This window comes from Hipposideros armiger, unplaced genomic scaffold (assembly GCF_001890085.2).
Source record: "Hipposideros armiger isolate ML-2016 unplaced genomic scaffold, ASM189008v1 scaffold_5, whole genome shotgun sequence".
In the NCBI taxonomy this organism is placed as follows: domain Eukaryota; kingdom Metazoa; phylum Chordata; class Mammalia; order Chiroptera; family Hipposideridae; genus Hipposideros; species Hipposideros armiger.
This window is the reverse complement of record NW_017731355.1, coordinates 767,782-792,043: the sequence shown is the minus strand read 5'-3', so window position 1 is coordinate 792,043 and position 24,262 is coordinate 767,782. Positions and strand designations below refer to the sequence as shown.

At 39.3% G+C, this 24,262-nt stretch overlaps 1 protein-coding gene across 3 annotated transcripts in view; it reads left to right on the top strand.

The window, feature by feature from the left end:
* The window catches only part of SYT16 (synaptotagmin 16), a 210,288-nt gene that overhangs the window by 105,051 nt on the left and 80,975 nt on the right, over positions 1 to 24,262 (top strand). For 2 of the 3 annotated variants that reach the window (XM_019644425.1, XM_019644417.1), the window contains one exon: positions 5,342 to 5,521. In XM_019644425.1, the coding sequence (XP_019499970.1) occupies positions 5,342 to 5,521 (180 nt within the window). Of the gene's footprint in view, positions 1 to 5,341; positions 5,522 to 24,262 lie in introns of those variants that run through there. The other variant, XM_019644410.1, reaches the window with a different exon arrangement.

Sequence of the window (24,262 nt, the reverse complement as noted above, 5' to 3'; positions counted from 1 at the left end):
CTATGAAGTGGACTCCCCAAAAGGGCATTGGTCCATCTGGCTCCCTAAGAAATGCTTACAACGTTATTGATTGTATTCCTTGGACTATCTTTTCCTATCCCTGAGGCCATATTACAATTACCAATTTGTATTGTCTCATCCCTTCCCCTCATGCTGCTTTTTAAAGGGATGAATAAAAAATTGAAATTGCATCGCTGAAAACAGGACTTTTAGGTTGATGGATACTGGCAAGGGTGTATAAGTGAATAGAGTTTTAGACACACCTTAGGCTTTCCTCATGTTTTAAGTGAGATTCCTCACGGTCCTCAGATGGTGCTTAAGAAAGTTCATTCCTGAGAAATTATAACTACTTTTTAATTAGTTCTATTGCCATCGCTCCATTAATTCTGATTCTCCCCCTTACCATTTTGTTGAATAAAACTTCCAGCTTCCTTTCATCTTATTTCTCATTCTTGTTTTAAGTCAGATGGCTGAAATGGGTCAGCCTTTTTTCTTTTACTCTGTTCAACAACCATAGAATGAAATTTACAAACATGTAGTGTCTGTGTGACATGCAGAGGCTTCTCGATTTATGTCATTATATGCTCTGTCTTCCTCTTGAGCCATTACTGGAAAATCAACAGATGGGGCCATCCAGTGGAACATGAGAGATATATTTAACTTTGAGGAAGTTTTCAATGTAAACTATGTGACTGAACTTCACAGCCATCTGATTTCCAATTAGTAATTACTGGAATAATCAGATGAGTTACTCTGCAGATGGCACTTTCTTGACATATGTGCCCTTGTCATCTATTACAGATGATGCATGTGATACTGATTCTTTACTATAGCATTTGTATATGTGGGATGCAAAATGACTTTCTATTTCCCTGCCAAAGCCTCACATTTTGTTTAGATTCAAATGCAGCATCAAGCCCTCTTTGGCTCATTCTGATAGAGCTGTTGGCATTCTGTGTTCAGTGTTACACATTGATGGTGGAGCTCTGCTAACTACAGTTCTCATAACCTATTATATTTAAGCTTTATTTTAAATTATAAATATTGAATAATAATAAAATTACAGAATATTTAAACATGAAGAAAATCACTTTCAAACCAAACCTAAGAAAACTATTGGGTTGTCAGAAAAGTCATGACGCATTTTTGCAACAGATTTCTATTTTGCAACATGGAAAAAATACGTCATGACTTTTCCGACAACCCAGTATTATCATTTTTTCTCATATTTCCTCCCAATTTTGTTAAAATGTATTTGGAATTTAAACTTTTTTTGAGATAAAATTCATATTCCATAAAACTCACACCCTGTTAAAGTATACAATTCACTGGCTTTACTATATTCACAAAATTGCACATCCATTGTCAATATCCAATCCCAGAATAATTTCATTCCCTCAGAAAGAAAACCAATAGCCATTGGCTGTCACTCCTCATTTCTGCCTCCCTCCAGATCCCGGGAACAGCAACATATACTTCCCGTCTCTATGAATTTACCTATTCTAGACATTTCATAAAAATGGAATCTTAGAGTACATGGCCCTTCTGTGTCTGGCTTTTTTCACTAAGAATAATGTTTCAAGGTTCATCCATGTTGCAGCATGTATCAGTACTTTATTTTTTTACTGTGGAATAATATTCCATTGTATGGATATGCCACATGTTTACTCATTTATCAGTTGATGGACATTTGAAATATTTCCACATTTTGGCTAATATAAATAATGCTGCTGTGAAAGTTCATGCATATGATTTTGTGTGAACATATATTTTTAATTCTCTTGGCTGTATACCTAGAAGTGGAATTACTGGGTTATGTTTGGAATTTGAAATCACTTTTACAGAGGACAGTTTGTGTGCAACTCTGGTTAAGCATTTCTTACAAATCTGGGGTCACTACCAACTTGTCAGCCATTTCTGTGATACTCTTCCTATGTAGAAAGTACAGAAGCTACCCTTCAGTTTAACAAAGCATTTGGCTAGAAACCCGTATGCACCTCTTCAGAGTTCCCACTAAGTACCCATGAACACATAGAAAAAGATGAAATTGAAATTGATAGATTATGGGAGGAACATAAACTCTGTTGAAATAACCAAACTTGCCAAACTAAGCCTTCCCTCTGTTTCAGACAGATTTGTACTTATTCCTAGTGATCTCCACCATCCAACTTGAAAAGTTAAAATGAGTGGAAGGAAGTGCATAGTCTTAACAGTGTTTGCCTTCATCTTTTAATATATTTTTTAGATTTTATGCAATGAACCTCATGTTGCTTTATAGTGGGAAAATAGACTTTATTCAAAAATGGAAATTTAGCTTCATTAATGAATTGAATTAATTACTAGGTGCAAATGTTTCTGCTTATGAATGAGAGATGAACCCTTTTTTTCTTAATACCGTATCTTACATAATTCATATGTGTTGTTAGTGTTACTGACCCCCTTGAGGTATATCTGTTCTCTCCAGAAGTTTTCATCAGTACGTACATTTTTCAATGTGTTGTAACATTTATTTAGGCATCAAATACTTATTGAGTGCAAACCCTATGCTAGCTGCTGAGAGTACAATGAAGAGCTGAAGCAGAGGCCCCATTCTTAGGAAGTTTAAAATTTAACGTTTGAAAACTGTTGAAAAAGCTGTCAAGGGCTCTGTGGGTGGGAACACACAGTGGAAACGTCCAGCCTCCTCGAGAGGAGCAAGAAGGGCTTTCGGAGGAAGTATAGTACCAGGGCCAGCCAGAGGAGGGGAAGCATCTGTCCCATGGAGATGAAACGGCCTGTTTAAAGGTGAGTGTGTTTGGGGAACCAGAAATAGATGAATACACTGACAACAGTGTTTGATGTTGGGGAATGATGAATAACTGCTGGAATCAGTAGCTAGGTCATTAAGGGCCTTGTAAACCAAGTTAAAGAATTCCAGTTTTGTCCTGTAGGTAATAAAAAGCCATTGGAGGAGGGTGTATTAGTTTCCTAGGGTTAACATGACAAATTACCACGAAGGTGACGGCTTGAAACACAGACATTTGTTCTCATGGTTTTGGAGGCCAGAAGTCCAAAATCAAGGTGTCAACAGTGTTGCTTCCTCTGGAATCCCTGAGGGAGAATCTGCTTAACGGCTCTCTCCTGGCTTCTGGTGGCTGCTGGCAACCCTTGGCATTCCTTATCCACAGGCTTCGTGACTCCAGTCTCCGCCCCTGTCTTTACATGACTTTCTTCTGTGCCCTCTCCTTTTCAGTCTTGTGTAGGGACACTTATCATTGAATTTAGGGCCCACCTTAATCCAGCATGATCTTGTCTTAAATCCTACCCTAATTACATCTGCAAAGACCTGTATTTCAAATAACGCCAGATTCTGCGGTTCGAGGTAGATGTATCTTTTGGGGGCCACAATTCAGGCCACTACAGAGGGTTTTAGGAGGGCAGTTGACCAAATCAGACTTACATATCAGAAGGATCACTGGCTACTGGGTGGAGAAGGGATTTGAGAGGGTAAGGCTGAGTTCATGGGGATCAGTTGGAGTCTGGGTAAATGATGCTAGTGGCTTTGAAGGTAAGAAAGTGGAGATGAGTGTAGAAAGGGGAAAAGAGAGAGGCCTATGGTTGAGGAACACAGGTGGTGAAGAGGGGCTTTTAAAGGAAGGGAGATAAGTGGTGCGTTTTTAATGCAGATGAACAAGATGGCATATCTACAAGGGGGAGTAGTTGAAAATACAGAAGTGAGGGGCAAACAGGCAGAGATAATTGTTTTGGTAAAAGGGAGAGAGATGGGGTCCAGAGCACTGAGTGCACACAATGCACCCCATATTTGACTGCTCCCAGGCAGTTTAACAGCTCTGTAAAGATGGTGGTGGTGATGCTGAAGAAGGTGAAAACTCCTACTTGAAAACTCTGTATGTGCCAGATGCCACATAGATTATTCTCTGCGATACCTCATTTAATCTTGGATGTAGCTCTATTTATTATCTCCTTTTATTACTTGGAACCTGAAACACAGAGAGGTTACATAATTTTCCCAAGGTCACACAGATAGTAAGTGGTAGAATATGAGTTTCTTCCAGGCAATGAGACGGCTGAAGCCATGCCAGTAAGCGCCACTGTCTGTGCTGCCTCTGAAGGGGGAGGGAATAATCAATATGAGCAGATTTTTTTTCATGGTATACGTTGGCTTTGATAGGAGGCACGATTATCTTTTTTGCAGACTACAGAGCTATTAGCTTGCCTGCTATTTTTTTGTTTTGTTTGTTCTTTTATTGGCTTGCCACTAGACAGATTCAGTGAGGCAGTTTTATTCATTTTCTCGATCTTTTCATGGGGTTGGGACTGGTTTGATTCATCCTTTCTCTGTTTCTCTGGATGGTAGGGTGAAGTGAGTGTTATTATCCCTTCACATTATTAATGCACATATTAAACCTGCCCAAGGACTAAAGCTGCTCTTAGGAGATTCATTTTCATAAGCTTTCACATATACCTAACTCCTTTGAATAACACTTTTTGACACCTGCTTTGTAATTGATTCCTTTATACAAGTTGATTTCTGGATTTCTTTACTGAATGTGGTCTTGGCTCAAATGTCGTTCCGTTAGAAAAATCTTCTCTTAACCCCAAACCAAACTATGGACTTCAGAGCTAAACTTAATGTGTGGGACTCTAAGACATACTTAACCAGGGTCATTTAAAACTCAGGATTTTTGGATTAGGAGAAGAAGGAAGATAGTATTTCATCTTCCAAAATTCTAAAATATTAGCAGTCAAAATATAATTTTAATTTCTTAGCTGGATGGCATGGATTGGGAATTTTCTTGTCACTATTGATAATCATCATTGTCATATTGCATAGCTGGATTTGCAAAACTGTATCCAGGAAATGACTTTTCCTTTAATCGTTATTATTGATAGATGTACATGTCTGAAATTTGTCTCAAGTGATTATTTTTTAAGCTGCAGGCAGCTGTATTATTAAGAGACTTGCTTATATCACACTGGTCAACCATTTGTAGCTGAATGCACTTGATGGATAGCTCTCTTACAGTTTGCGTGCTTGAAGTTGAATATTAGGGTGAAGATAGGAGTGAGAAGAGTTGTAGTCCAGATAGAAGAACCACCTGGGCAAAGGTATGGAGTTCTGTCATCTGAGGAACCAGACTCGCAGACTGTACCTGGAATAGTCCTTTTCCTTTCCCCTGTACATAGTCCTGGGGATGCCAGCAAGAGTCAGGACTTACAGAATAGTTGCCATTCTCATTAGTAAACATAAAGGTTATGAATAAATTGGATCATGTATTAGAGCTAAAAATTGGGTCACTTCAATTGTGATGATAGTTTTTCCTTTGTGTTCTCTTGCCAGTCCCTCCTGAAGCCATTGGCTTCTTTTCTGCGGTTGGAGTCTTTATTGTTCTTCTGGCCGTTCTCTTCCTTTTCATCAACAAGAGACTGTGCTTTGAAAACCTAGGAGGCCTTCCATGCCTGGAGCAACGAGGGAAAAGAAAGCACTCTAAAGACAAGACTGGGATCCCCGAAGGGCTGGGTAAGCATTTTGCTTCACTTCCCCTGAGCTTGGCAACCTGCTGTGGTTTGGGTTGGGGTTGGGGGGTAGGGGGAGTGGCACTGTTTCCATGATGGGCTCCATTAAGAAATCACACATGAGCTGTTTGGCGGCCACTGTGGCAGACATGATGAATGGACATCACTAAAGAATACATTAGCTTTATGAAAGAATACATTACTCTCTTTTGAGTTTGAAGAGCAGATGGGAAAAGGTTGACGACCAATTCCCGCCTTCTTAGCTTTTTAGATGTCTGTGTTGAGTTTCCCTTTGACTAACGCTTGAGGAAAAAAAAACTTTTTTTGACTGACAAGAGCCTTAATGTGTTTTAGCCTCATTATGTTAAAACAGAGTTGACATTTCACTTCAGTGAGCTGTTTCTGAGATTTTCAGTGCCCAGGACCACTTCCCACCTCGTATGGCAACAGTTACTTTTCCAAAGGGAGGGTTTTACTCTTTAAGCTCATTGCATCTACTACATTGTTTACTAACTGCCTCCAGTTTGATAGGGGGAAACAACATACTTAAAGAAATAACTGGCTTCCTGCTTTTAAAGGATATGTCCTATGTTCAATTGCTGAAGTGTAGAACTTTGTGATATAGGCTATCATCACAGAGATGGTTATCATCACACAGACGCTGGACATTTAGAGATAGTGCTCTTATCTTACAGGTCACAGTTTTGCTTTTTTTAAACAAAATTTTGATCAGTCTGATTCTGACCCTCCTCTCCCATGTTCCTTAGGGAATAGGGCATGGTGTAACTGGTGGAGGAACAAGCTTACGTTACTTTTTTGAGCAGAGGCAAAGCCTTAAGACGAACACCCTCTAGTCATCCTACCTCCTGGGTATGTTCTAAGGGAACCTGGACCAAGGAGAATATGTGGCTTACTGATAGGGCAGCTTTTATAGCCATGGGGAGTTCGGCTATTTGCTTTGTTACAAGAAAAGGCATAATTTAGGCATAAATGCATATTAATTATGTATTGCTTCATAACAAATTACCCCCCAAAGTTAAGAGTTTAAGACAACAAATGGTCCTTATCTCACAGTCTCTGAAGTTCAGGGATTTGGGATTGGGTTACTTGGGTGGTTCTAGGTCGAGGTTTTTCACACGGTTGCAGCTAGAATTTTTCCTGCAGTCAGTCATCTGAATGCTTGATTGGAACTGATGGACTCACTTCCAAGATGGCAGAAGGCTTCAGTCCCTACCCACGTGGAACCCCCCACAGGGATACTCGAATATAGTTATGGCATGGCAGCTGGCTTCTCCCAGAGTGAGCGACCCAAGAGAGGAGAGCAAGGAAGAAGCCACAGTTTCTTTTATGAGCTAGTCTGGGAAGTCATGTATTGTCAATTCTACCACATTCCATTCATTCACTAAATACAGCCTACACTCAAGGGAAGGGGAATTGGGCTTCACTTTGGAAGGGAAGAGTATCCGAGTGTGTGGACATATTTTAAAATAGCCGTAGGAGATGATAGTGAGAAGGGTGTAAACCGCAGATCTGGCGATCGATTTGGCATGGCTGCTGTTGCAGTGGCCTTATTTTTTGAACTCCACCTGGGATATCTGACTCATATTATGAAAAATAGACTGGAATATCTTAAATAGAGCTTGTCACATGAAATCTGGGACTTACGAATGGTTTAGCCACTACTGTCCCGGCTGGGACATAAGTGAGTAGGATGAATAGACTTCTACTTGGTCATGGGGTGGCATGGAGGTAGGATTCATAGTGATTCTGTCACAGGTTGTGTGACCTTGGACAGTTATGGAACCTTTCTAAATTTCAGCTTCCTTATCTGCCAATTGGGATTATCAATACGTCCCTAACTGGGTTGATATAAATTAAATGAGTCAATTTTGTATAGATATTGGAATAGCGCCTGTGGTGAGAGTCCTAACAGAACTTTATCCATAGCTGTGCAGCACTAACAAAATACTAGTTACAGCAATGGCTTCTAGGAATGACGTCACACATGAGCACATTGTATTCATTACTTAAATTGGGAGTTTCAAGTTGGTGATGTCTTTTTCCTTTGCAAGCTATAACGGCTACAAAGAACTAAGGTTAGAGCTTTTTAATATATTTCGTTTTTTTCGTGTTTGACATGTTATAGTATTTTAGAGACAATTATGAATTATATTTGCAAATAAGTTGAGGTTTGAAGATAATGTTGAAGCAATAACAATAAAGCATGAGCCGGAAGCTGGTAGCTCAAGAAACACTGAAAAATCATGTCTCAAGAGTAGGGTCACAAAGGGGACTTTAAAATAGTTTAATCAGGAGAATCTCCAAATTAGGATGTCTAAGAAGCAAACACCTTGATTTTGACATTTCTCCTTTTAAAAGTTTAATTATCACTGATCAAAAGTCTTTGAAAAACACGCTTCTATCTCTTGATTTTATTTAACTTTTGATATTTGCCTTAGTTATCATCTTCAGAACATGGGTTTCTCAGTGATATTCTTAACATATTTTGACAAATGTAAAGAAGTGAGAAAGGCAGCCTGGTGTGGTAGAAAGAAGCACAGTGTAGACAGCCAGAACTTAGTTTGGCCACTAATTGGCCATGATATTTTGGGAAGCTCACTTCATCTCTCTGGGCCTTAAGTCCTGATTTGCAAATTGATGAGTATGTGCTAGGTTTCTCCCAATTCCTATTGTGTGATTCTGTTGGGTTCTTAGGGTTACCATAGCAATTTCTTCTCTAGGTCTCACATTCCATAAATGGAAGGAGGTCTTAATAAAAGTCACGAAAAAGTGGCCTAGCTCATCACACTCTTAGATTGAACCATCTGAAATTGCCACTTGTCTAGATAAAAAAAATGGCTGAATATCAGAAACCTAATCATTATAATCTAATCTATGTGAGGTTTTGAGGAATAAAATAATCCTTTTCATTTGTGTGGGACTATCAGAGAGTCAGGAATGTAAATTTATTTTCTGAACCTACTATGCAGAATAATTTATCTGACAAACATATTTTGCCTTCCTTTAGGGTATATATTATTCAAAGTTCAAAAAATTTATACATATCTGGTTTTAGGTAAGGGGAGAAAGAAATGGAAACTGTTTCTTTCCAATAACACAGGTAATAATAGACAGTGATAATTGGTAGCAGCCATTTATTTAGCATTTACTAATGCCATGTACCTGCTAAGCATGTTCCATGCACTATTTGATTTCTTTATGTAAGGTACGTGTGTTATTTATTGGCAATGATCATTTAGGGGGAAGTGTGGATACCCTTGGAATAAGGAGCCATTATTCAACTGTGAGGTCAAAAAGTGTTTAATAATAAAAGTTCCATAGTGAGATAATATTTTTTAAAGGAGCCTAGCTTTGAGAAAGAGAAAGAGAGAGAGAGAATTTTTTTGTTTTTTTTTTTTGTTTTTTTTTGCCCCTGAAAAGCTTTCTCCGTATATCAATGGCAAAATTCAGAAGTTGGAGCTGCATTTTAGGAGGCCAATGCCTTATCCATTAGGCGACTGGGGCTTCTTGGAGCTGCATTTTAAGAGGCACAATGTAGAAAGGATAGAGGATGTGATATAAGGGCAATTCCTCCCAGGCAGGGAGGGGAAGAAGAAAGCCCTTCTGCTGCTGAAAAGGGCAGCTGGTGGCTGGAAAGAAGTCAGAGAAAGAGATTCTGAGGGCTTGGAGACATTGCATGGACCGTGAGAAGGGTGGCAGGCATGGGGTGGAGTTAAAGTAGCTGTTGTGAGAAGGTCAGAACCCAACGTGGCCTGAGGAAGAAGCAGCAAGTCACATGCTTCCCATTTGGAACAAGGGCAGGAGACTGCCTGACGCGTCCCACGTAGGCCTGCGTGGGTGCAGTGGATAGAACCTACTGGTGGGGACAGAGGAAGAGAAACCTTTAGAAGACACCCCACACTTCCTCAGGTGAGAGCTCGTGTCAGACAGGTTTTAGAAGTTTCTGCGTGACTCTGTGGGGAGGAGAAGACAGCAGAGGAATAAGAGTCAGTGTATCTGCCAGACAGTTGTTGCACCCTGGGGTGGGGCGGGCCCGTACTGGAGGCCAGTGGGAGTGTGTGTGTGTGTGTGTGTGTGTGTGAACTTCCTGAAGCCTCCTGGAACCAGGGCCGGCTTCATGGTTGCTCAAGCTGTGTCATCACACAGGACCCCATGCTTGGGCCCCTGTGCTTGCGTTAATGCTCTGCTGTTGCCGTCTTGAACTTCTTAATGATTTCTGAACCCAGGGCCCTCCATTTGCATTTTTCCCTGGGTCCTGCCAAGTATGTACTGTGGTGCCTGGAATGATCACCTGGAGGTACTATAGGTATGGCTACTTCCAAGGGACTGCTCTAGAGGCAGAGAGGCTGATTCCTCGGGAGCTCAGGGAGCCAGCAGGGAGGAACCGTACATCACTGCAAATAAGCTTACAACTACTTCCCACGCCCATGAAGTACAGGAGTGGAAATCCCAAAGACTGAGTATTCATCCAAAATAAAATTGACCAACTTACTTTGAGTGGGCAAGTTGAAATTTAGTTTCTCAACATTGAGCATGGTGGTGGGGGGAGGGCAGTGGGGGCTACAGAGGAACACAAGAGCACTTGATACAATGCAGAGGCAGCTTTTGTATATTTAAGCAAAGCTGGTATTCAGCTACTACTCAACAGTAAAGCTGTGCCAGCTGGAGCTCAGAAGTAAGGTGGTTAAAACTTGACAATTTCTCCGTACCAGCTGGTGAAAAGTCCCAGCTGATTGGTCCATCCCCAAGACCGTCTCCACCTCCTCCCCTGCAATGAAATGGTTAGCTTCTGGTCCAGCAGGGGCCTCCAACCTGCCCCGGTTCCTTCTGCTTGGGCCCTGATGGCTGCTGTTGTCAAACATTTTTATGTCATTTATGCATTTAGGTCAGAGTATGTTCAAGTACAACTTTCCCATTACACAATTCAATAAGTTAGGTACTATTATCATCTCTATTTTATCAATGAGGAAACTGAGGCTTGGAGAAATGAATTTCTTTCCAAGCTATTAAGTGGCAAAGCTGGGACTTACATTCAACACTGTCTAATGCCAGAGGTCAAGATCTTAATTGCACCATTTTTTTTCTATTCACCTAATCTTCTCAACTCAATTCACTATTTCATGCTTTTGAACTTCTGGAATGAGAAAAAAATAGGGGAAAGAAGGGTTTAGTGGATGGCTTGTTTTCCTGGGGCTATTATGCAAATTACCACAAACTTGGTATCTTAAAACATCAATTTATTTTTCACACAATTCCGGAGACCAGAAATCTAAAACAAGGTGTCAGTAGGTCCACAGTCTCTCTTAGCTTGTGGTGGCTGCTGACCATCCCTGGGATTCTTTGGCTTGTGGCTATATCACTCTACCCTCTGCCTCTATCTGTGTGTATCTGTCTTCCTGTGTGTATCTGTCCTCTCTGTGCCACTTGTCATTGAATGTAGGTCTCACCTTGATAATCCAGGAAGATCTTCTCATCTCAAGGTCCTTAACTTAATTACATCTGCAAAGACCCTTTCGATATTCACAAGTTCCAGGTATTGGGATGTGGCCATATCTTTTGGGGACCACCATTCAGCCCCCCTAAATAGGGATATAGAGAGAAAGCATCACTTAGAAGTGGTTTTCAATCATTACAAATTAGGAGAGTTAATAAAGAATTGGATGCAAGAGTATCTTTATCCATTTTCTCTGAGCAGTGATATTCCACACTCCCCCTCTGGGATTAGAATGATTTAACAAAGAGAAACAACAAAAGGCTATCATATATATATATATGATACAGACTGTAATCAGTGATCAGGGTGCTTTCCAACTGTAAGCCCAGTTGAACTGCACTGGATCTCAATCCTGGGAAGCTTTAAAAAAATGTCAGTGCCCAAATCCCACTGCAAACGAATCGAGTCAGAGCCAGGAGTGACAGTGGCAGGGCAGATTATATAGCTTTAAAAAGAATGCTTGGTGACTCACAGGTGTGTCCAGGGTAGAGTACCACTGATGGAAAAGGTAGGTTCATGGCTAACTTTCTCTTTCAGGTCAGGAAGGGAAGCATTTGGGCAGAGTGTTGATACTGGCCCAATCCACCTTTGCTTCTGCCCACAAACTATCCACCTGTTGGTGCCCCACGTGTTTTCCTCCTGGATTAGTTCAGTTTAATTCTGCCTTGGTCAGTAAGCAAGCATTCTCCTTCATGATGGCTTCCCTCCCTACCATCCCGTATATACCCTGACACTACCAGTGGTTTCATTCTGCACAGAGATTCAATAAATAAGGTAGTTAGAAAAGTGTCTATAAGATTATTTAAAATTGTCAAATTATAACCAGGTCTAATTGTATTCAAGACTCTGAACATACTACCCAGTTTTAGTGTATTTGATCAAAACAGAAGAGTTTGGTCATCCCATCTGTATAACTTCCAGTGTTTTCTGAATGATTTAGACTACATTCCCTTTTCCTTTTATGCCCAAGTAAGAAAGAGCAATGACAAATTATACAAAATGGTATGAATCAGGATCTGAAACAGATGTAAAAATAACAGTGTAAAGTGTATGGCCAGCACATATGGATGGATTTACTCTTTTAGTCATTTTTTATTTTGGCTCCTTGAGATGAAGAGGGACATTTGGCCACATGCCCATCTTACAGTTGTAAATAACCAACATTAGTGTCTTCATACTTCATGTTTAGTAGGGTTGATGAATTAAATATATATGGAGAGAGAGAGAGAGAGAGAGAGAGAGAGAGAGAGAGAGAGAGACAAGAAGGATTATTTTAATGAATTAGTTCATGCGATTATGGCGGCTGGCAAGTCCAAAATCTGCAGGGTGGGCCGATAGGCTAGAGACCTAGGGAAAAGTTGATGTTGCAGTTGAAGTCTGAAGGTCATCTGCTGGTAGAAGTTCTTGTTCAGGGGAGGTCAGTCTTTGTTCTACCAAGATCTTTGATTGGATGAGGCCCATCACATTATGGAGGGCAGTCTGCTTTATACAAAGTACACTGTTTTAAATGTTAATCTCATCCACACAAAAAATCCTCGCAGAAATATCCAGAGTAATGTTTGATTAACTATCTGGGCACTGTGACCCAGCCAAGTTGACACATAGAATTAACCACCACAGGAGCTTACTTAACATCTCTGTTTGTGTTCTTGTTTCTTGTTTTCTTCAGTGTATTATGGTAGGGAAGTTGGGAAGAGATCTTTATTTAAAAAGAAAATCAACTTCTTGTGGAAATTTTCAAACACACAGGAAAGTAGATAGAGAATGGTATAATGAACCCCATGTGCCCCTCACTCAGCTTCAGAAATTATTAAGAAAGACAGTTCATTTCTAAATTATACCCTATTCCCCATTTCTTTGTTTTCCTTGCTTACGAGGGAATAGCTCTGTCCCTTTAAAATCTCCATCCTTTCCTATTTATTTTTTTTTCAACTTAGATGATGGATAATAATCCCCAGCTCAAGAATTTGACCCAGCAAATGAACATGTTACACAACTAGCTGATTGTTGGAGATGGGGACATGAAAGGCTGTGAGGATACTAAAAGCCATTCAACAGATCTGGGCACATTTACAATTGGAATATAAGCAGCTCTGCTTTCTGAGCTATTTACATAAGGGTGCTTAATGAGTTACCTTCAAACACACTCTCCTTGTGGCATTTGAGCTTCCTCTGTGATACCAGGATATTAGTAAACACAAATCCGAAGCTCTCTGTAAGTATGCATTGTTGTGGAAATGTTTAACACCTAAGTTTGGGAACTCCCTAAACACACATCACTATTAAAAAGCTGCAGAGAATTTTCTTCATGATTTTTCACTTTACCAATGACTGTGACATATGAGTGTGTGTGTGTGTGTGTGTGTGTGTATACACACAAATATTTTAACATATATAGTCCTGAGTCTTAATATTGGGCAGAAACTCTGAGCCTTTTTGTATTTAAAATAGCCAAGCATGGAATTTTATGACTGAACATTCTGGGTAGATCTCAGTAAACCTTGGTAGATCTTGGTACACCACGTAGAAGCACCCAGCAAATGTTCATTGTTTGGTGGACTGATATTCTTTTTTTTTTTTTTTAAGATTTTATTGGGGAATTGGGGTAGGGGAACAGCATTGGGGAATCGGGGAAGAGGAACAGACAAGTTGTTGTCCTTTTGTTCTTCAGTCTAGCTGTGGAGGACGTTGCTTCACTGGCCCAAGTTGGCACCATCATTGCACTCTTCCCGGGCAAGGCAGATCAGTCACCGGCTTCTGGACGGCTGCTCACAGCAGCTGCTGGCCACTCACACTGGCAGCTGGCTACACACAGTAGCCCATGGCAACCCACTGCCGCAGGGGCTGTAGCCTATGCCGTCGCCAGCGACTCACGGCAGCCCAGCTCCAGGTTGAGCTGTTGTTCAGCATCTTAGCTGTAGAGGGCAGTGTCACTGGCCCTCATGTGGGATCCGAACCGGGGCCCTGCTGCTCAGAGCTGGTGTCCCAAGCCAGCTCTTAACCAACACGCCTCTCGGCTGGCCCTGGGCTGATAGTCTTATTTTATTTCTGCAGCATGGGTCCCCAGGATGATCTGAGGAAGCCTTAAATACACACCCTCTTGCTGGAGATAGTGAGGCTGTCTCGGCAACTTTGTGGGTAGTTTTGAGGGATTTTGATGGAGTGAAGATGAGCATGTCGTCTTCCTTTATAGATGAGGAAATAGCTCATAAGTTTAAAGCATGTGTTTGTTTGCACGTGCTGAAGGATGGCATCAGGAGCAGGAGTTCTCTCTGTGATACCGTAGAGATACATCATGTCTGGAGAGTACCATGGGTGGCAAAAGTTACGTTTATCAGAGAATATTGAATATTTGTACTTCTCCTCTGAGCAAGACAGTAATGCTCATTGTGCTTTACAGAGATATAGGACTTAAGAAAAATTCAATTGATGGGTGGGTAGCAGCGAAGATGGGTTATTATTTGAGTCGAAGAGTTAGTAGCTCGGAGCACTGTTTCTGCATTGAATTGGGTGTCTATGAGTTTCTGTACTTAACTAGCTCTTTGAGTAATAATCTGTTTTAAACTAGTTATTGGAGTAATAGGTTTAAAATCTCATCATTTTTCTTAGCCTGACAGATTAAAGTAAAAGAAAGGGCATGTCTATGCTTATACGTTTCCATTAAAATATCTCCATTCTCCTGAAATCCACCTACAGGAGCAAATGCCTTATTCACAAAAGCTCTCACAATAATTTCAAGCCTGCATTATTTCAGGCTTTGTGATTGAGGTTTTATGACAAGGTGACAGGTATTATTTGAAGTGTGTGCATTTAGGAATTCCAAAAACATTTTGAATCTTATTTTCTTAGTTTCTATTCTCTGATTCCTTAAAAACAGTTCTTAATACTTAAGAACAATTAATGTCACTTTTATAGAATAAAATTGCTATCTGCTTAAAAACTGCTGTTCTTTCTTGTTTTTCCCCGGTGAGCATTGATGACAGAGTGGTAATTTATAGTTGTCATTCTACAGATGTGTGGGCCACTTGATATGAGAGAGGGTGATGGAGAAAATCTTACTTTTAGGGCATTAACTTTGAATGTTTCTTTTAAAGTTATTTTGAAGCAAAATACAAATCATGGCATTCTAAGGCACATTACGGAAAGTATGGTGAAGCTCTCAATGTTTTACCTTTACTCTTTAGCACAAGGCTCTTTTTTTTAAGTTGCTCTTGCATCTTTCCAAATCCTTCCATCTCTCTTCTGCTCCTAAACAAGTCATGCTTATTAAAGCTGTATTTGGCAGCTCATCATTCTATGTGAGAAAGATGTAGAGCCTTTTAAATTCTCATTTTCCCCATGGTTTGGCTTTATAGTCCAAAACCTAACTGGAATTAGTTTTAAGAAAATTTCAGGGCAAGGATTCCATTTAGAATTTCCCCAAAGAATCTGAAACTAACCAAAGGGTGTATTTTGTGTGGGACTGTGTTTAGAAATGGGATGCCAACATGAAAGGTCATTTTCCATATCACTTGGAGGATTTTCCTTTCCATTATCTGATTGATTGCAGATAATAAATCTGAGAATACTCATACTAGCATTCTTTTTGGAATGCAATGTTAGTATTTTGCTACTAGAAAGCAGAGTCCATTCAGTATGGGTGAATGGTAGTAAATCCTAGTTGAACTGAACTGTGCCAACAGAAGACCGTACAGGTATTTGCTGTTTCTCAGCAAGCAAGCTTCCATATATGTTAGTGAGAAATTGGAAGGATTGAAAGAGAAAGAGAAGAAAAACATAAAAGGCATTATTGGCTTAGACTAGAAATATAACTGCATTTTGGTTTAACTGAATAGATACAATCGGTGTAACTATATATAATGCTATAAAATGGATTATATATGTATGTAGAATTAGTTAGGAATGTGTGGATCCACTGTCATGCTTAGAAAACAGTGCTTCCCAGTATTTAAGTGAAATCCCCTGCCAGCGGAAAGGAAATGTAAATGAGTGCTTTCAAATGTCCTTTGATTGGGGCCACTTCGGTTGGGCAGACCTGAGAGATGTCAGATACCACCCACCTAACCTACTTATGTCTACAACCTCAGAGAGCTCATTAAGGCTGCTGCTTTTGATGGGATCCCAGGGGGGTCTGATTATTAATGTTTGCCAGACACAGAAGTATTGACATTTGTGTGTTATTAGCATTATTATTCTAAGAGCTCAGTCATCAAGGACCCCAGGAGACCTTATTTTGATAACCACCAATGAAGGAGATAAAATGTGTAGCAATAGTCATTTTAGTAATGAATAATGTTAATACCTGCTTAGTTTGAAGCTTGTGTAAACAAATGAAAGGAGAACATGAGGAGAAATATTGAACACTTGTTAGCATTGATTTAGATTAAGAGTTCCAACTTAGGAGTATTGATATGTTCATTCATACACAGAAAGGGGCTAGTATTGAGGATTTGAGGCTATGTCCTAGGATGTAGCAGAAACATGTGCAATAAGTTAATAATTTGTGCTAGAATGGTTTTCTGGCTATAAGTGAAAATTTCATTAGGTGAAAGACATATATTTCCCTCATCACAAACATGGTGGGAACCAGATTAAAACTTGTGTTCATTATTGGATGCAGAATATCTTTCAAAGATAGTCTAACTTCTCTCATCCACGATGTTTATTGAAGTGACAGTGGGGAATAAGGGATCCTTTTGAGACTTTCAAAAAGATAGGAACATCATCTCCAGGAAATAGCTTATTCATCTAACATTTTGCATACAGTTTAAAATTTATAAAAACTATACCTGGATCTTATAGGAAGTTAGACTCCAGTGTTATTTTTACTGCTTTTCAGAACCATTTTTAAACAATTCTATGATCCTGGGGTGGCCAGTTAGCTCAGTTGGTTAGAGCACAGTGCTCATAACACCAAAGTTGCCGGTTCAATCCCCACATGGGCCACTGAGCTGCGCCCTCCACAACTAGATTGAAACAACTATTTGACTTGGAGCTGATGGGTCCTGGAAAAACACACTGTTCCCCAATTAAAAAAAAAAATCGTATGATCCCATTTATATGGAATGCCCAGAAAAGATGAATTATAAAAACAGCAAGTAGATTAGTGGTTGCCTGGGGCTGGGGTTGGAATGGGAATTAATTGTATATGATCATGGGAGATCTTACTGAGGTGATGAAAATGTTCTAACCCTCGGTTATAATGATGGTTGCACAGCTCAATAAACTTACTAAAAATTGTTGAACTGTACAGTCAAAATGAGTGGCTTTATGACCTGTAAATCATACCTCAATAAAACCTCGTTGTTCAAAGCGTGTCAATGGATCAGCAGCAGCAGCATTATTTGGGGGCTGATTAGAAAAGAAAAACCTAGGCCCCTCTCCTAACCGCTTAATGGAAAAAAATAAGAACAGTTGTAAGGTAAATAAACAGTCCTCTGAAATATTTTTATGATGATGATTGTTATCTTGTGTAGCCAGCTGTATTTTTTTGTTTTATTTTAATAGTAAATATAAGTCAGCTTTAGCCTAGCTCCAGTCAAGGCTCTTATAAATGTCAAATTTATGATGTCTAAATTAATATAATTTAGTGATATTCTCATTCTAATGGAGAATACTGGATATTTGTTTCTTGAGATGTAAAAGAGTGCATATTATAAGAATAGGTACTTTCATAGATTTGAATTTGGGAATCAGTATTTAGGTCCTCATTGAAAATTTAGTTTTTAAAATATTAAGTCATTAAAAATGGTGAACACAAAACACTGTGGAAGCATGCAAAATGCATTAAACATGTTAAACGAAAGAAGCAGGATATAATATTGTGTGTGTATATTCAGATATTCAAAACTATTGATTGCCTATTCTATGGTGGTCACTCAACTAGATGCAGACAACAGGATAAAGACAAAAATTAACCTGCTCCCTGATCCCATGGAGCTGCTGGTTTAGTGAGGAAGATAGATGTTAAAAGAAATAACTACATGAGCCGTCAATGAGCTACAATTATAATTAGTGTTAATAATAAGAAAAGGTACTATGAGAGAGGGCAGGAGGACATAATGGAGTCTGGATTATGGGGGGCTGGTTGTCAGGCAAAGCATCTATCAGGTGAAGTGTAACTGGAGCCCTGAAAGGAGGTGAGTGGGCGTTGGCGAACAGGAGAGGCACGCATGGAGGGAGGAGCCTGGGGGAGTAAGATGCTCAGAGGAGGAGGCTAGATGCCAACCAACAGAGAGCACACGGAGAATGGCTAAAGACAAGAAGGGCTCAAACCATGCATGGCCTTCTGAGTCTTGTAGAGGATTTTGGACTTTATCTTAGAAGCAAGGGGAAGTAGTTTTAAGTCATTTTAAACACTAAATGACTTGATCAAATGCATAGCTTAAAAAGAACACAAAGGCCGTTAATGTGGAAACACGAAGTAGAAATGAAATGCAAGGAAATCACTTAAAAGGCTGTTGAAGTGGTTTGGATGGGAAATAATGGTGACTTGGATTTGGGTATTACCTGTGCAGGTGAAAAAAAGCAGGTGGATTCAAGAGTTATTTATATAGACGAATGGGTAGGCCTTGGTGATGAATTCTAGGTAAAGCATAAGGGATTATTAAAGATAACTCTTAGGTTCCTGTATAATACGATCACAACTGTGTGAAAATTACAAGGAAAAGTGGAAGAAGAAGTGTGTAAAAATTGGAGTTGCGTTAAGGTGGAGAGATTATAAATGATTCCCCCTCTCTTTTTTTTTTTTTTACCAAAGTTTTATGAGGCTGATATTACTTCCATAATTAATAGAAAACTTTAACAAACACTGAATAATTGCTGATGTTTAGAGAATTGCTTAATCTATCTCCAGCGGGCTGAAATTACATTTTTTTCATAATTTTTCTTTATTTTCGAGCCTAATAAATTTTCAAGTGATACATATGATGTGTCTATCTTTTCTCTTGGGACAAAAATCAACAATCTGGTAAATCTCCTAGTCTGAGAGTAATTTCTGTTAATTATGCCTGCATTTTGCCTTCCTCTATTTCATTACATTATCTTCTAATTACATTTCTTCATACTGTGGATGTTATTTGAGATTTCAGACGCTCTTTTATTTGGTGCCAGTTGACACGTGCCAATCGCCCTGGAACACAGGTGCACACTTGCTGGGAGTCTGCTGTGATCACTTTAGCCAGGGTGACGCAAAATGCAACTCTTCCTCATTTGGTTGCAAAATGCAACTCTTCCTCTATAAAAAGCTAAATATTAATTAAATATAACTCATTCTTAAATCCTCAATAAAAATTTTATTATATGTGAGCTTGAAAATGGGTTTCTGTGCAAGAGCAATGACGGTCTCTTAAGAAACTTGTGTCATTGAAGCTACTTTAACTGGTCCCTCTGGAAATGCTGAAGACCTTGTGTGTTTTTGTAACCACTCAGTATTTGTGGAGCATATCTAAGTCTCTGCCTTGGATATAATAGATGCTACAAAATACTCAATGGACTTACAAAACCGGGAGGATTTTCAAAAGGTGCTGTTGTTACAATGGGAAAACTTGAAGCAATTTAAAACTTGCTGAGCCAACCCTCAGCCTCTTTTAAGATCATTATGATCAAATACAAAGCTGTCTGTTGGATAGGGTTTGAAAAATATATTGTGAAACAACCATTCCTTGATTTGAGCAGTAGTTTAAACTTTTTTTAGTTTATTACACTTATTTTGGAAAAGTAATTGCAATAGTTTTCATTTTTAAGAGTTTCATTAGTGAAACAGGCAGCCAAGGTGGAGTGGAAACAGAATGAGAATAGACTTTGGAGTCAGAAACACCTGGCTTTGAACCCCACATTGGCCACTTATTAGAAAAATACCTTCACTTTTTTGATTTCTAGTGTCTTCATTGTATTATTGGCATTTTGTGAAGATTTGGAATAGCAGTTAAAGCAAGAATTTGGAATTCAGCAAAGGAGAATTGGAATACCAGCTTTACTCATTATAGGTATGAATCTAGGGCAAGTCATTTACCCTTTCTGAGCCTCAGTTTTTTCAACTGTAAAATGAGAAGGCTAAATTAATATCTTTCACAGAGTATTCATATAAAGTTGTTGAAAAGAATTGCATACCACTGGTATACAGTGTCTGGCAAATGTTAGCTATAATGATATTATCATTTTTATGCACTTAGCACATTACGGAAAAAATGATGAGACTTTAATATATTTTTGCCTTTTAAAATGTTGCAAATTTTGGTTTAGTAATAATAACTGACATTGAGTGACTGTTTTGGACTGGGCTCTATCTAGGTGCTTTAGAAACATTGTGTAATGTATGAACAGTTTCCATAGTGAATTGCAACACAGGAGCTGTCACTCCCTGTTTTGTAGATGAAGACGTTTTGGTGCCCCAGGTAACATGATGTGCCCTATGCTGTGGCATAGCTGAGGGGCAGTCCAACACTGAGCCTTGTTTTGTGTGATTCCGAAGCATTGCTATTTCTGTTCTTCATACTGTCTTATTTTTCTCAGTGTCCACCAATAACAGTGTATTTTGATTATACAGCTTCACCTTTCCATTTTACATTACCTTCCGCACGGAAGCCCAGTGGTAAAGGGCCTCCTGAATTGCCTGTGCCCCAGCAGTGACAATATAGCTGTATTGTGTCCATGTTGTTGACATAAAGAGTCCTCAGTAGTCCACTTTTATATTTGTTAAGATTCCAGCATTTAAAACACATTTTGGGCAAATGCTACAAAAGATATGTCATCTCAATGGCACATATTCCTATCCACATAACACATTTGCTCTTAAAGGAAAACACATGACTCTTTTGAATCATGTTAAAGATGGATTGCAGCCCATTTTGTAGTTCTTATTTGGACTCCATGCATTATTCATCTTTCTAAACCTTATTCATAATAGGTAATGCAAAATGCCTTTCTCCGAAAGGCGTGATAATTGTCATAAAAATTATGGACTTAATTCACCTCACAACTATTCTAGGAAGTCAATAATAAATAAAACACATCTAACAGATGACACAAGAAAGGTAACTGATGGCTGCAAGAAGATATTTTATTTATTTTTTAATTTTTAAAATTTTTATTAAGTTTGTTGGGGTGACATTGGTTAGTAAAATTACATAGGTTTCAAGTGTACATTTTTATAGTATGTAAATAAACCTTGTATTCTTCACTTTTTCTATGGCTGCCCTACAGATCTTGGTAGAAAATGAAAAGAGAAGATTTTTCCAAGGTAACTTCAAAAAAGGCTAAGATGAACACGACTTTAGTAGATGAACTTGTATAAGATTTTGATTTGGGGCTTGGTTACCTGTGGACCATATTATTGGGAACATCTTATTTTCTCCCAGAATTTGTCTGACTCTCTCCTGGAGCTGATAATCCTTTAAAAATCACAAAGGCATACAGGCTTCTACTTTAGTTTCCACCAAAATAACAGATTTTTAAAGGCATAGCTCCTAGAAGCTGGTATTTCTTCATAGGTCATACCTCTCCCCCTCCCTTCAAGCATCTGTCATCAGATAGAAAATGAGGGCAGAAAGATTTAACTAACAGCCTTTGAAGGGCCATGCACATTATTTTCCGGGGGATGGAACACTTCTGTTTACAATTATCCTTGGTGAGAATGATCAAAATATGTGATAAAGCATATGGCTCAGGAATTTGATTGTTTTCCCCCCCCTACAGAAACACAATGCTTTAATGTTTTCTGTTTAGTCATTTCCTATATTTAAAATAAACTTAATTAAATCAAATACTTTTATAACTAAAATATAATTCTAATTAAAACAAAATTTAAAGAAATATAGCCCCTAGGAATACATCAATGGCTTTCCTTCCATCTGTATTTATCACTAATTCTTTATTAGATTGCTAGTTTATTTAGTACTTGGAGAGGGTAGACCTTCCCTGGATATGTGTGTGGTAGGAGCTTGTATGTTAAAAAAGTACACACACACACACACACACACACACACACACACACACTTTTGTTTTCACTTCTCATAGTAATAAAGTATCATGAACTATTTTAATTCAAATACTAAGCCTTCTCAGTTACCACAGACCTCATATGTATTTTTCCTTTTAATCCATGGACCTGGACTGTATTATCTTGTCTATTTTTTCTCATGTTGTTATTATTATTATTATTATTATTATTATTATTATTATTATTATTATACCAGAAGCTACTTTGTCTTCTCAGTGGTAAGAAAACCCCCAAAGAACCAAGTTACCAGGTATATACCTGGTAATACCCTTGGCATGCTGTGCCAATCAAGTTAAATTTCACCCAAGCAGCAAAAGTATCTCCATGGTTACTCTGCCAGCGCATAGCCCTTTTGGCTTTAGGCTGCTTTAATCGAAAATGGAAGGTCTCCAGTGTTGCTCACTAGATTGTTTTTCAGGTTCTAGCTGTAGGTGCCCTTCCTTTTTCAGCATTTGGAATATAACAACTGGATATTATTTCATACACAGACTGAGATTTGGCCTCTTTCCAGTCACTCTGAGATCATCTGACAGTGGTTATTGACAAAAGTACAGAACCAATCCCTGAAAAGGCAACTTACTGCTAAATATATCCAGCTTCAATATTTCATTGCTTTTCTGGCCCACACTGATAAATTCTTGGGTTTCAGAGCAGAAAGGAACTGTGAGAGGTCATCTAATTAGTTAACTTCACTTTACAGATGAAGAAAAATGGAAGAATAAGGGCTATTTGGCTTTAAAACTTTTCATTAATAACATTCATTCACTCATTCATTCATTCATTCATTCATTCATTCATTCATTCATTCAACAAACATTTATAGAGTCCCTGCCCTATGAGTCCTGGAGTTTGAAGTATAAACACAGTCTAAGCACTTACAGTCTCATAGTTCACTAGGATAAGAAGAGTGACAAATAGTTACCACACCAAGCAAAACCTTATATCAAAGCCTTTGAAGCCACACCCTTGATTGCAGATGAAGAGTTGACATAGGTGTTTCATTGTACAGAATGAATAAGTGTTTACCAGGCCGGCTAGGGAGAGAAGGCATCCCTGGCAAAGTAGACAGAAGTCAGGAAAGAGCAGCCACCTTGGAAAATGCTGAGTGTGTTAGTGTGGCTTTATGGCAGTGAGTGGCGAGGAACGGCTGCTTCCTCACTGTGGGGCAGTCTGACTGGGGACAGCTCATGCACAGCCGGACATTCAGTCAGGATGAAAGGTAGGGCTCTGCGGGCCATGAAAACGGAGAGAGTTCCAAGCTGGTTAATAAAGAGCCACTGATCTGAGGTCCGATTGTCTCAGTGCGCACCCTAGACCTCCCCACACCCAGTGATTCAGGAATTAAAGAGTTGACTCCCAGCAGGAGGCCTTTAGGACCCCACTAGCACTGTGTCAGCTGATGAGAATAAAGGGGGAGGGGGAGAAACCAGAGGACAATGTGTGGTTACAGATAAGTATCTGGCGGGAAGACAAGGAAGAGCCTGAAAGACAGACACATAAATTATTCAGCATGAGGGGCAAGTGCAAAGAGTTCAGCTTTCCTTTAACTGGAATTTAGGCTCCATGGGGGCAGAGGCCTCAGGGTTACCTTATACACCTGGCATGGTGCCAGCACTTAATAGTTACTTAATCAATATTTGTTTACTGAATGAATCAATGCATGCATGAATGGTTATCACAAAAGCTACAGAGACATTTTTAGGAGAATGTCGGCAATCATATCAAATGCAGTGGCCTGCGGTCAAGAGTGCTAAACTTACAGGATTGCTGATAGATTTGGTCAGAAGGAAGCTGTTGCTAAGAGATGGGATAATTAAGTACAAGCAGTGACTTTAGGCTCTGCTGTCATTTATAATATTTATCTTGAGCTGTTGATGAGCAGTGTAAAGGCAATGAGATATATACCTATATACGCACATAATACACATATGCATATGTATATATACATATATGTTTGCATGCATGTGTATATGTAAAAATGTAGATCTTTAGCTCTTGATCCTTCATTGTGCCCTGTTGCTCTGTTGATGTCCTCTAGCTGCCTCCTTCAGGTGGTGCATCCGGTGGGAAGAAGTGTCTCTCACGAGTCTCATAGGTTGTGGAGGGCTGCCTTGGAGAGGTTGGAATCTAGACAAAGGCAAGGACATGCTAGGGACATGTCTCCAGTAAGCTGCATAATCCACTTGCCGTCATCAGTTTTTCAGTGATTGTTTGCTCCCCAAGAATAGATA